The sequence below is a fragment of the Bos indicus genome, chromosome 16 (assembly GCF_029378745.1).
Source record: "Bos indicus isolate NIAB-ARS_2022 breed Sahiwal x Tharparkar chromosome 16, NIAB-ARS_B.indTharparkar_mat_pri_1.0, whole genome shotgun sequence".
In the NCBI taxonomy this organism is placed as follows: Eukaryota; Metazoa; Chordata; class Mammalia; order Artiodactyla; family Bovidae; genus Bos; species Bos indicus.
The window spans coordinates 64,169,845-64,182,535 of NC_091775.1; the positions used below are offsets into that span (position 1 = coordinate 64,169,845).

Sequence of the window (12,691 nt, forward strand, 5' to 3'; positions counted from 1 at the left end):
TCACTCAGACCTGGCAGCCTTTCATGTCCTCCATTCCTCGGAGTAGCACATGCTGCCTCCAGACCCCCAAAGGCCCTCAGGTGTTGTGCTTCCTTTTTTGTACTAGGAAATATATAATGCAATAATTGGGCTTCCTTGGTAGCTCTACAGTAAAGAATCCACTTGCCAATGCAGGAGACACAGGAGACAACCTCTGGGCTGGGAAGATCCCCTGGAATAGGAAATGGCAACCCACTCCAGTATTCTTGCCTGGAAAATCCCATAGGCAGAGGAGCCTGGTGGGCTATAGTCCATGGGGTCGCAAAGAGTTGGACATGACTGAGCACTCATGCAAGCAAGCAGTGTAATAATTTATGGGTTGGGTTTTTTTTTTTTTTTTTGAAAGGGTTTTCCCAGCATGCTCCTAACTAGTAGGCCTCTAAAAATTGTACAGAAATGGCAGGCCCCTGAATCTAAGTAGGGTTTATTTTTCCACTCTCTGGAGTGCCCGTGGGCTAGCCATCAGTTGCTCATCTGGCCTGATTAACATAATATCATCAATATCAATATGATAGATCAGTACTGCAGAATGTCCAGACAGCCTAGCTCTCTGTAGACTTTGTTCAGACTCTTTGTCAGAAGTGTTACCATAGCCCTGGAGCAACTTGAAAACTGCTTCTGATCCTCTTTTTAAATTGGGTTTAAAAAGAAAGCATTCACCAGATTAATGATGATGTACCATGAACCTGAGGCCATATTAATCTATTCTTGCAAATAAATACCTGATCTGGAACAGCAGCTGTAATCTGCCTACTCCTTATTTGAGCTTGTAATAACCTGCAGTTATCCTCCAGGATTCATGTAGTTTTTGCAGTGGCCAGATTGGTGACTCACGTGGAGATATTACAGGAACCACTACTCCTGAATCCTTTGGACACTTAAGGATGACACCAACCTCCACCATCTCCCCCTGGGGAGGAGAGAGAGGCAGTTTCCGATGTTCCCATTGGCCCTCTCACTATCATAACTCTTACCCCATAAGCTAAGGACCCAGTATGGGAGTTGGAACAAATATGTTAATTCTGATTTTCCACTCCAGGGTCAAGGAAGTCACACAGGTGGGTCTGCACACTCAGCGTTTAACTGTAACTGTGTTTGAAGTTCAGTGACTCGTAAGTCATGAGCTTGGTCCTAGGCTTTCTCCATTCTTCCACTGCAGAGCAACCAAAGAGGCCCTCTGGCCTCCACACCTGGCTTCTAATTGCCTGTGACTTTCACCCAATCCTCATCTTCATGCGGAGCACCAGCGGCAGTTAGTAATAGCCATCCAACACCGTCATCCTTCCCTCCGCATACCACAAACACCTGGGGTATCTACACAGGCTGGTGCATCCCCTGCCACCAACACACCCTCCCAGATCACAGAAGTGAGAGTTCGAACAAGCTAAATAACCACCCAGTGCCAAGGGCTGTCTGCTTCAGCCACCACCAGGACGGGTACCTGTCTGCCAGCTTGGCAGCGAGGGGTCCAGCCAGTGAAATCCCACTTCACCCCCTTGCTTTTTTGGCATACATCCATGCTCAAAGGCTGGGTTCTTTGGAAGATGTTAAGATGAAGTTTAGGGTGCAGATATTTTTTAGAGATGAATACCTGTGAAAGGATGAGGGGCAGAAGTAGGACTGGGCAAGGAAGCAGTCAACTTACAATGCAGACCCGACAGAACTGTGGGGAGATCTAGAGTGAGTGGTGCCCACTGTGGTCATCGTGCCATCAGCTGAAGTGCTGGGCCTTTCTACCCCTCCTCGTTAAATCAGCCCTGAAAAGGGTGTGACTCAGGTGGGGTGGGGCAACCCTGAAGGAGCTGACAGTGAGAGGCTGCCTGCTGACTGGCTGCACGCCCCTTGGCTGGTGGGAAGGGCCTGAGAGATGAGTCTCCAAGTCCACCACTCCTCCACGGTGTAAAGAGGGGACGGTAAAGTGGGACCAATTTACTCACGTGATCACAAGGAGCAGATAAGATAAGGTGAAAGTATTATACAGTGCCAACATTTTGGTAGGAATATTGTACTTTGGATGTTACTTAGAAATATATTGGCCTTTGCAACAACGTGAATGGACCCCAAGGTCATTATACTAAGTTAAATTAGAGAAAGATAGAAATACTGTATGATACCACTTACACGTGGACTGTAAAAAAGCTGAACGTATAGAAACAAGAGTAGAGTGGTGGTTGCCAGGGGCTGGCGATTGGGGGAACTAGGACATGTTGGTCAAAGGGTAGAAACTTGCAGCTGGAAGATGAATAAGCTCTGGAGATCAAAAGCACAGAGTTGTGATTATAGTTGACAATAACTGTTTCATGTACTTCAAAATTTCTAGAAGACTGGGTCATAAATCTCACCACAGAAAGAAATGATAATTATGTGACATAATGAAAATGTTATCTAAAGCTATAGTGGAAATCATATTGTAATATATACATATTGTATACCTTAAACTCACACAGACTATATGTCAGTTACATCTTTAAAAAATGATATGCATTCATTAAAGAAATACCATTAAAATTGAAAAAAAAGAAATAGATTGGCTATCAGCGGGAGTTGAAACTTTCAATTTTATTCTCACCTTTTAAAAACTGCTTTTATTTTACAATGATATATAGTTGATTAACAGTGTTAGTTCCAAGTGTACATCATAGTGATTCAGTTGTACGTATACATAGATCTATTACTTTTCAAATTCTTTCCCCATCTAAATTATAACGTATTGAGCATCATTCCCTGTGCTATACAGTAGATCCTTGTTGGCTATCTATTTTAAATATAGCAGTGTGTACATGTCACTCTCAAACTCCCAATCTGTCCCTACCCTCTTACTCTAATCTTTTATGATGATGATGTATTACTTATAAGAGATTTTACTTTAAAATTTAAAAAAGCAACTTTTAATAAAATCCTCAGTTCAGTTCAGTTCAGTCGTGTCTGACTCTTTGCAACCCTGTCGACTGCATCACACCAGGCTTCCCTGTCCATCACCAACTCCTGAAGTTTGCTCAAACTCATGTCCATTGAGTCGGTGATGCCATCCTCCTGCCTTTAATCTTTCCCAGCATCAGGGTCTTTTCTAATGGGTCAGTTCTTTGAATCAGGTGGCCAGAGTATTGGAGCTTCAGCTTCAGCATCAGTACTTGCGATGAATACTCAGGACCTGGTTGGATCTCCTTGCAGTCCAAGGGACTCTCAAGAGTCTTCTCCAATACCACAATTCAAAAGCATCAATTCTTCAGTGCTCAGATTTCTTTTTTTTTTTTTTTTTTTTTTGAGACATCCAGACAGGTTTTATTGAAAAGATTTACTGCAGCCAACGTTGAAAAAGTTTACTGCAGCTTTTGACTTCTTCAAAGAGCTGATAACCCTCATCCGCTTCTTCACCTTCTTCATCATAATCATCGTCATCGTCTTCAATAGCTTCTCCAGTAAAGTATAACACTGATCTTGGGATTATACGCTCACGTAAAAAGTGACCAATTTCAAAGTCTGCAGCGAGGATAGCTTCAGAATCATCATCCAGATCTCCACTCTCAGGAACTTCAGGAGGGGCAAAAAAATTAAAGAAAGAGTCATTAGAAACTGTTTTGGTCACAGTACGAACTGTCCCACGTCCCTTGTGTTTCTGCTTCTTCTTAATCGTTTTCAAAGTGACATTCTTCCCTTTTTTCCAATCTATCTGGCACCCTGTACAACCCATAATTTCTGGTCCATCAAAAGAAAAGGGATCAGAATCATCTGGTTCTGACCTCATCCTATATGTCTTTGTCAACACTTCATTTGTGAAATATTCATTGGGTTCAAAGTGAAATTCTAAGGCAAAACTCATAGGCTGACCAGCATCTGAGAACTTCACTTTAATATCTTTCAAGTGCTTCAGAATAGGCTCATCATGTTCCTGAACCATATCACTGAGCAAGTCAACATTCTTAAAAATGGTCAACCAAAACTCAGGAATTCCCTTGGGATCTTCTTTTTCTTCATCCTTTTTCTCATCTTCAACCTTGGCCTTTTCTTTTAGCTCCTCCGAAATTTCATCTTCCTCATCTGGTTTCCATTCACACTCTTCTTCTGTAGGTTCATAAATGGCATTAATGATCTCAAATCGCTTATCAAACAGAGGCTGATAAAGAACAGCATACTTTCTTTCAAGATCATGAACTTCCTCATAGAATTTGGCTTCTATCTGTGCACATTTAACTTGAAGGTTTTTGAGAGCATTCACCCGTCTTTTAACTACCCTAGGCAAGCTTTCAATGTATCCTGTTGGTGTTTCTACCAGACCATCAAGTCTTTCTTGAAGGGCTGCAAGAATCTGAGGATTTTGCATCACCTGAACAGTCAGCTGACGCGCTTTGATTTTTGTTTCTTCACCAGTTTCTTCTTCTTCTACTTCTTCAACATCATCCAAATCTTGATCAAGTTCAGACTGTTCTTTGTTGTCGATCTCTGCCATGTTGTACAAATGCCAAATATCGGTGGCGAGCGCGGGGAGCCGAGCGGCCCCAGCTGCGCAGGCAGTGACTCAGGGCGGCGGCGGGAGGAGCAGGAGGCGGCGCCGCGAGCAGATGGCGCTAAAAAAGACCTCAGATTTCTTTATATCCAACTCTTACATCCATACATGACTACTGGAAAAACCATAGCTTTGACTAGATGGACCTTTGTCGGGAAAGTAATGTCTCTGCTTTTTAATATGCTGTCTAAGTTTGTCATAGCTTTTCTTTCAAGGAGTAAGCGTCTTAATTTCATGGCTGCAGTCACCATCTGCAGTGATTTTGGAGCCCCCCAAAATACAGTCTGTCACTGTTTCCATTGTTTCCCCATCTATTTGCCACGAAGTGATGGGACCAGAACCTATGATCTTCGTTTTTTGACTGTTGAGTTTTAAGCCAGCTTTTTTTTCACTGTCCTCTTTCACTTTCATCAAGAGGCTCTTTAGTTCCTCTTTGCTTTCTGCCATAAGGATGGTGTCAACTACATATCTGAGATTATTGATACTTTTTCCTAGCAATTTTGATTCCACCTTGTGCTTCATCCAGCCCAGCATTTCACATGATGTGCTCTGCATCTGAGTTAAATCAGCAAGGTGATAATATATGGCCTTGATGTACTCCTTTCCCAATTTGGAACCAGTCCATTGTTCCATGTCCAGTTCTAACTATTGCTTAGAACTGGACCTGCATACAGATTTCTCTGGAGGCAGTAAGGTGGTCTGATATTCCCAAATCTTGAAGAATTTTCCACAGTTTGTTATGATCCACACAGTCAAAGGCTTTAGCATAGTCAATGAAGCAGTAGATGTTTTTCTGGAATTCTCTTGTGTTTTCTGTGATCCTTAGGGATAATATTAATAGATGCTGATTAGAAAATATCTCAGTCTGAGCCAAGGTTTGAGAGACTAGTAATACTGGCCCCGTTTTCTTTCTTCACCATCTTCAGAAACCAAAGCTCTTCCCCAGGTAGTGGCCTGGGGGTTCCTGCAGACCCATTTCCCAGTTACTTCCCTGTGAAAACAAAGGCGTGAACCACAGAGTGACTGAAGACTAGGAGCTCTGGAAGCAGACAGATCGGCCAAAGCCCAGCTCTACCTCACTACTGTGTGCCTCTGAGCAGGATTATCATCTCACCCAGCAGAGCAGATTTCCAAACAGCAGCCGCCAGCAGGTCCAGAGCCTCACTTCTCACAGTGTTCATCCTTGGATGGACACATTCCCTGCCATGTTCAAAAGTCTCAGGGAAGGACCCTTGGTAGATCAGCGTGAGTGATATTGTCACATTGGGCTGACCCACTGAGCAAGAAGATAAGTAATCCCACGTCCACGAGGAGCAATCCCACGTCCAAGGAGCAGCAGCTGCACAGGCGCAGGAGGGCCGAGAGGTGCTACTCCGTGTTCAAGGTCAGGAGGGGCGGCGGTGAGGAGACACCCCTCGTCCAAGGTAAGAATCAGCAGCAGCACTTTGCTGGAGCAGCTGTGAAGAGATACCCCACGTCCAAGGTAAGAGAAACCCAAGTAAGACGGTAGGTGTTGCGAGCGGGCATCAGTGGGCAGACACACTGAAACCATAATCACAGAAAACTAGCCAATCTGATCACACAGACCACAGCCTTGTCTAACTCAATGAAACTAAGCCATGCCATGTGGGGCCACCCAAGACGGATGGGTCATGGTGGAGAGATCTGACAGAATGTGGTCCACTTGAGAAAGGAATGGCAAACCACTTCAGTATTCTTGCCTTGAGAACCCCATGAACAGTATGAAAAGGCAAAATGATAGGATACTGAAAGAGGAACTTCCCAGGTCAGCAGATACCCAATATGCTACTGGAGATCAGTGGAGAAATAACTCCAGAAAGAATGAAGGGATGGAGCCAAAGCAAAAACAATAGCCAGCTGTGGATGTGACCGGTGATAGAAGCAAGGTCCGATGCTGTAAAGAGCAATATTGCATAGGAACCTGGAATGTCAGGTCCATGAATCAAGGCAAATTGGAAGTGATCAAACAGGAGATGGCAAGAGTGAGCGTCGACATTCTAGGAATCAGCAAACTAAAATGGACTGGAATGGGTGACTTTAACTCAGGTGACCATTATATCTAGGCAGGAATCCCTTAGAAGAAATGGAGTAGCCATCATGGTCAACAAGAGAGTCTGAAATGCAGTACTTGGATGCCATCTCAAAAATGACAGAATGATCTCTGTTCATTTCCAAGGCAAACCATTCAATATCACAGTAATACAAGTCTATGCCCCAACCCCAATGCTGAAGAAGCTGAAGCTGAACGGTTCTATGAAGACCTACAAGACCTTTTAGAACTAACACCCAAAAAAGATGTCCTTTTCATTATAGGGGACTGGAATGCAAAAGTAGGAAGTCAAGAAACACCTGGAGTAACAGGCAAATTTGGCCTTGGAATACGGAATGAAGCAGGGCAAAGGCTAATAGAGTTTTGCCAAGAGAACACACTGGTCATAGCAAACACCCTCTTCCAGCAACACAAGAGAAGACTCTACACATGGACATCACCAGATGGTCAACACCGAAATCAGATTGATTATATTCCTTGCAGCCAAAGATGGGGAAACTCTATACAATCAAAAAAAAAAAAAAAAAAAAGACCGGGAGCTGACTGTGACTCAGATCATGAACTCTTTATTGCCAAATTCAGACTGAAATTAAAGAAAGTAGGGAAAACCACTAGACCATTCAGGTATGACCTAAATCAAATCCCTTATGATTAGATAGTGGGAGTGAGAAATAGATTTAAGGGACTAGATCTGATAGACAGAGTGCCTGATGAACTATGGACGGAGGTTTGTGACATTGTACAGGAGACAGGGGTCAAGATGATCCCCATGGAAAAGAAATGCAAAAAAGCAAAGTGGCTGTCTGGGGAGGCATTACAAATAGCTGTGAAAAGAAGAGAAGCGAAAAGCAAAGGAGAAAAGGAAAGATATTCCCATTTGAATGCAGAGTTCCAAAGAATAGCAAGTAGAGATAAGAAAGCCTTCCACAGTGATCAATGCAAAGAAATAGAGGGAAACAACAGAATGGGAAAGACTAGGGATCTCTTCAAGAAAATTAGAGATACCAAGGGAAAATTTCATGCAAAGATGGATTCAATAAAGGAGAGAAATGGTATGGATCTAAGAGAAGCAGAAGATATTAAGAAGAGGTGGCAAGAATAAACAGAAGAACTGTACAAAAAAGATCTTCACGACCCAGATAATCACAATGGTGTGATCACTCACCTAGAGCCAGACATCCTGGAATGTGAAGTCAAGTGGGCCTTAGGAAGCATCACTACAAACAAAGCTAGTGGAGGTGATGGAATTCCAGTTAAGCTATTTCAAATCCTGAAAGGTGATGCTGTGAAAGTGCTGCACTCAATATGACAGCAAATTTGAAAAACTCAGAAGTGGCCACACAACTGGAAAAAGTCAGTTTTCATTCCAATCCCAAAGAAAGGCAATGCCAAAGAATGCTCATACTACCGCACAATTGCACTCATCTCACACACTAGTAAAGTAATGCTCAAAATTCTCCAAGCCAGGTTTCAGCAATACGTGAACCATGAACTTCCAGATGTTCAAGCTGGTTTTAGAAAAGGCAGAGGAACCAGAGATCAAATTGCCTACATCAGCTGGATCATGGAAAAAGCAAGAGAAGAACATCTATTTCTGCTTTATTGACTATGCCAAAGCCTTTGACTGTGTGGAAAATTCTGAAAGAGATGGGAATACCAGACACCTGACCTGCCTCTTGAGAAACCTGTATGCAGGTCAGGAAGCAACAGTTAGAACTGGACATGGAACAACAGACTAGTTCCAAATAGGGAAAGGAGTACGTCAAGGCTGTATATTGTCATCTGCTTATTTAACTTCTATGCAGAGTACATCATGAGAAACGCTGGGCTGGAAGAAGCACAAGCTGGAATCAAGATTGCCGGGAGAAATATCAATAACCTCAGATATGCAGATGACACCACCCTTATGGCAGAAAGTGAAGAGGAACTAAAAAGCCTGTTGATGAAAGTGAAAGAGGAGAGTGGAAAAGTTGGCTTAAAGCTCAACATTCAGAAAATGAAGATCATGGCATCTGGTCCCATCACTTCATGGCAAATAGATGGGGAAACAGTGGAAACAGTGTCAGACTTTATTTTTGGGGGCTCCAAAATCACTGCAGATGATGATTGCAACCATGAAATTAAAAGATATTTACACCTTGGAAGGAAATTTATGACCAACCTAGATAGCATATTCAAAAGCAGAGACATTACTTTGCCAACAAAGGTCCATCTAGTCAAGGCTATGGTTTTTCTTGTGGTCATGTATGGATGTGAGAGTTGGACTGTGAAGAAAGCTGAGCACCAAAGAATTGATGCTTTTGAACTGTGGTGTTGGAGAAGACTCTTGAGAGTCCCTTGGACTGCAAGGAGGTCCAACCAGTCCATTCTAAAGGAGATCAGTCCTGGGTGTTCATTGGTAGGACTGATGCTGAAGCTGAAACTCCAATACTTTGGCCACCTCATGTGAAAAGTTAACTCATTGGAAAAGACCCTGATGCTGGGAGGGATTGGGGACAGGAGGAGAAGGGGATGACAGAGGATGAGATGGCTTGATGGCATCACCAACTTGATGGACATGGGTTTGGGTAGACTCCAGGAGTTGGTGATGGACAGGGAGGCCTGTCATGCTGTGATTCGTGGGGTCACAAAGAGTCGGACACGACTGAGCAACTAAACTGAACTGAACTGAGAAAATATCTGGTCAGCCTGGAAGCAGTTTGTGTGACCAAAGTTTCTTGTGTGTTTTTATGTTTTGGGTGGTGGGGTGGTGGCACGGAGAGCTGATATTTTGTCTTTTCTCTGAGAGAGGTAGTGATAAAATCCCTGTATCCTCCATCCCTGCCCAGCAGGAGTTCAGCAGCCTCTCTCACCTTTAATTTCACTGTCAGCATTATACATCTATTAAAGAAATGTTCACCTTTAGAGCTTGATTGTATTTAGATTTAAAAATTGTGGTCAGAAGTTCAATCACCAAGTTACCTATGGGCAGTGGGGAACTGGGAGGAGAACATCCATTTTAAAATAAATAATCATATCTGAGCTTAGAAAGACAAATTAAGTGTTTGGATCATATATATCATCAATTGCATTTTCTAAACCAGTTATTCGATCATGTTTGTGCTCCGTCCTGCCCAACTCTTTGCCATCCCATGGACTGTAGCCCACCAGGCTACTCGGAAATCCTCCCCCAGGATTTCCCAGACAAGAATACTGGAGCAGGTTGCCATTTCCTTCTCCAGGGGATCTTCCCAACACAGGGATCGAACCTGTGCCTCTTGCGTCTCCGCATTGGCAGGCAGATTCTTTACTGCTGCACCGCCTGAGAGGCCTTCCATTTAAATTAGGACAGGCCACAGCAGGTCAGGGGCCTCATCAGCATGGCCAGTGGACAAGTCAGATGATAATCTTCACTGGACCACGCTGGTCGGACCTCAGCCCTGTTCTCCTGACTGGCAGACCCTGTTTCAGGCTCTAATCCATCCACTCAGACCCTGACAATACCCAGCTCTGTTCTTCACGTTTTCAGCCTAGGGCGGAGTTCCCCTTCAGGCAAGAGAAGTAGCAGAGAGAGGGTTTTAGAATCCTAGATTTGTGATGGCTGGTCCAGGGTCCATCTCTGATCTCTGGCCATATTTTGACCCGCTTCCCTTTCTTCCTTCAAACTAGGTTGACCTGCCAACTTGCTTGAAGAAGTCATCCACTGGGTTCATTAGATGTTGTCTCTAAAGAAGCTGCTATGACTGGCTTGGTGGTTTTGGTATATATATGGTGGAGGCAAATCACCCCAGAATTTCCAGCTCTTGAGGTGTGCACTGGAGGATCAGATGTGGTGGAAAACAAAAGACAGGGTGCGGAGGTTGGGCATGTGCCTGGGTGGATTGGGTTGGGTCAGAGCATTCAGCCTGGGGCCAGTCTCCCTGTACTGGCTTTCATCTAACCCTGGCAGTGAAGCCCATTCTAAGAATGGACCTTGCTGTATCAGGAAGCAACACTTGCCAAAGATGTGCCAGAGAAAGCTTTCTTTTTATTTTCCTTCTTTCTCTCTCTCTCTGTCTTGTCTTGTTTCCTTTCTCACTCTTTCACTCTCTCTCTCCCTTTGTCTTAATAACAAGTGATGAAACTTTCACAAGTTTGGGGCTTGGGGCCAGTGTCTTCATCCCGGAGCTCACATTTGTGTGTGATCAGTTAACTGAATTGCCCAAAAGTGCAAGAGCAGTCACAGGGCCCCAGCCTGAGTCTTCCAAAGAAGTTGGCTCTGATCTATGACCCAGACTTCCCCTTGGAAGCAGCTATCTCGTTGCCTCATGAGACCAGACCACCATGCCTCCCCTCTCACATGACCACTCCAGGACCACCCTAGCAGCATCTTACCATGAGCCAGCATATTATAGCGCCTGCAGACAAAGCAGCAGCCTTTCACTGCTGCTTCTAACTGCTGGGCTCCCTGGGTGCTTAGAACCCGTTAGAAACAAAAGTATCTCAACATATAGCACCATGGCCGCAGGCCTGACTGGAGTCTAACAGTTGTGCCCTGCGGTTATTTTGCCCGTTGTGGGTGAACCTCAAACAGTTAAGAACTGGGCCTCTGCTCCCGCCACCTCCCCTGTGTCTCAGACGTTTCTCTTTACCTCGTAAGTCTGCAGAAGAAGACAGGCAAGTGTTCAAGAACAGACTGTCTCATGAGATTTCCTGTACTTCCTGCTGCTGCCTTGGCCACGCTTCCCTGAGAAAGACCTTCTCATGACAGATCAGCACTTCTGCTGCCAGTTGTGGCAGAGGCCAGATTAAAGAGGAATGTGAAAAAGCAAAATCATGAAGAAATGTACCCTCTACCTTTTTTTCATGGGGCGGGGGGAGAGTACAGGCAAAAGAGATGATGGCTTGAAAAAATTACATGTAAGCTCATGTAAGGTCTTCCTAGGTGGTTCAGTGGTAAAGAATCCGCCTGCCAATGCAAAAGCTGAAGGGGATGCTCTGGTTTGATCCCCGAGTCAGGAAGATCCCCTGGAGAAGGAAATAGCAACCCACTCCAATATTCTTGCGTGGAGAGTTTCATGAGGAACCTGATGAGCTACAGTCCATGGGATCACAAATGAGTCTGACCGTGTGACTAATACACATAACGCGGTGTTTTAAAGCAAATGAGATGTGCTATTTCATTGCCTGTAGCATGATCTCAGGCCTTTGTCTTGTCCTTGTCTTGTCCCTTATCCTAGAGAGAACCTGTGAGTGACTCTCCCCTGCCTCACCCCAACCACACAGCCACTCTGAGTGCCTACCTTTTTTTTTTAAGATGATAGATTGACAGGGAAGAACAGGGTAGTTACCACAACATGACAAGACCCCTGGCCTATGTATATTCTCAAAGCCTCAAGTCTGGTTCAGCCAAGAGCTAGAGATGGCCAGGGGTCAGTGGTCAACCTGGGATGGCTCTGCTACACTTGGAATCACCCCTGAGCCAAAAGCCTGTGGAGATCACAGCACCCTGAGATGTCCACAGAATTCTAGATAACTCTTGAGGGAAATACCTGACATTCCCAATCCTTTTTGTCCCTTCATTCCAGAGAGTTATGGGATTAACTTCCTTGGATCTATCTGAATGGTCTGTGGTCTCTTAGGTATCTGGTATCTGGAATACATTCCCCATTTTCATCTGGACCCATCTTATACCTCTTAATTTCGGTCACTCACTTGTGTCCGACTCTTTGCAACCCCATGGACTGCAGCACACTAGGCTTCCCTGTCCATCACCAACTCCTGGAGCCTACTTAAACAAATGTCCATTGCATTGGTGCTACCATCCAACCATCTCATCCTCTGTCATCCTCCCCTTCTCCTCCTGCCTTCAATCTTTCCCGGTATCAGGGTCTTTTCCAGTGAGTCAGTTCTTTGCATCAGGTGGACAGAGTATTGGAGTTCAGGTTCAGCATCAGTCCTTCCAATGAATATTCAGGACTGATTTCCTTTAGGATGGACTGGTTGGACCTCCTTGCAGTCCAAGGGACTCTCAAGAGTCTTCTCCAACACCACAGTTCAAAAGCATCAATTCTTCGGCGCTCAGCTTTCTTTATATCCAACTCTCACATTCATACATG

General features: G+C 44.4%; 1 protein-coding gene across 1 annotated transcript; it reads right to left on the bottom strand.

The window, feature by feature from the left end:
- Positions 1 to 3,295: 3,295 nt before the first annotated feature.
- On the bottom strand, positions 3,296 to 4,617 carry LOC139176430 (nucleosome assembly protein 1-like 1). The gene has a single exon (XM_070768540.1). It carries the CDS (start codon positions 4,484 to 4,486, stop codon positions 3,335 to 3,337), a length of 1,152 nt encoding a protein of 383 aa, XP_070624641.1. The 5' UTR covers positions 4,487 to 4,617; the 3' UTR covers positions 3,296 to 3,334.
- Between the last annotated feature and the right edge of the window lie 8,074 nt (positions 4,618 to 12,691).

Bases quoted from the DNA above. Each gene is read 5' to 3' on its own strand.
- LOC139176430 (XM_070768540.1), bottom strand. From the start codon at position 4,486: ATGGCAGAGATCGACAACAAAGAACAGTCTGAACTTGATCAAGATTTG.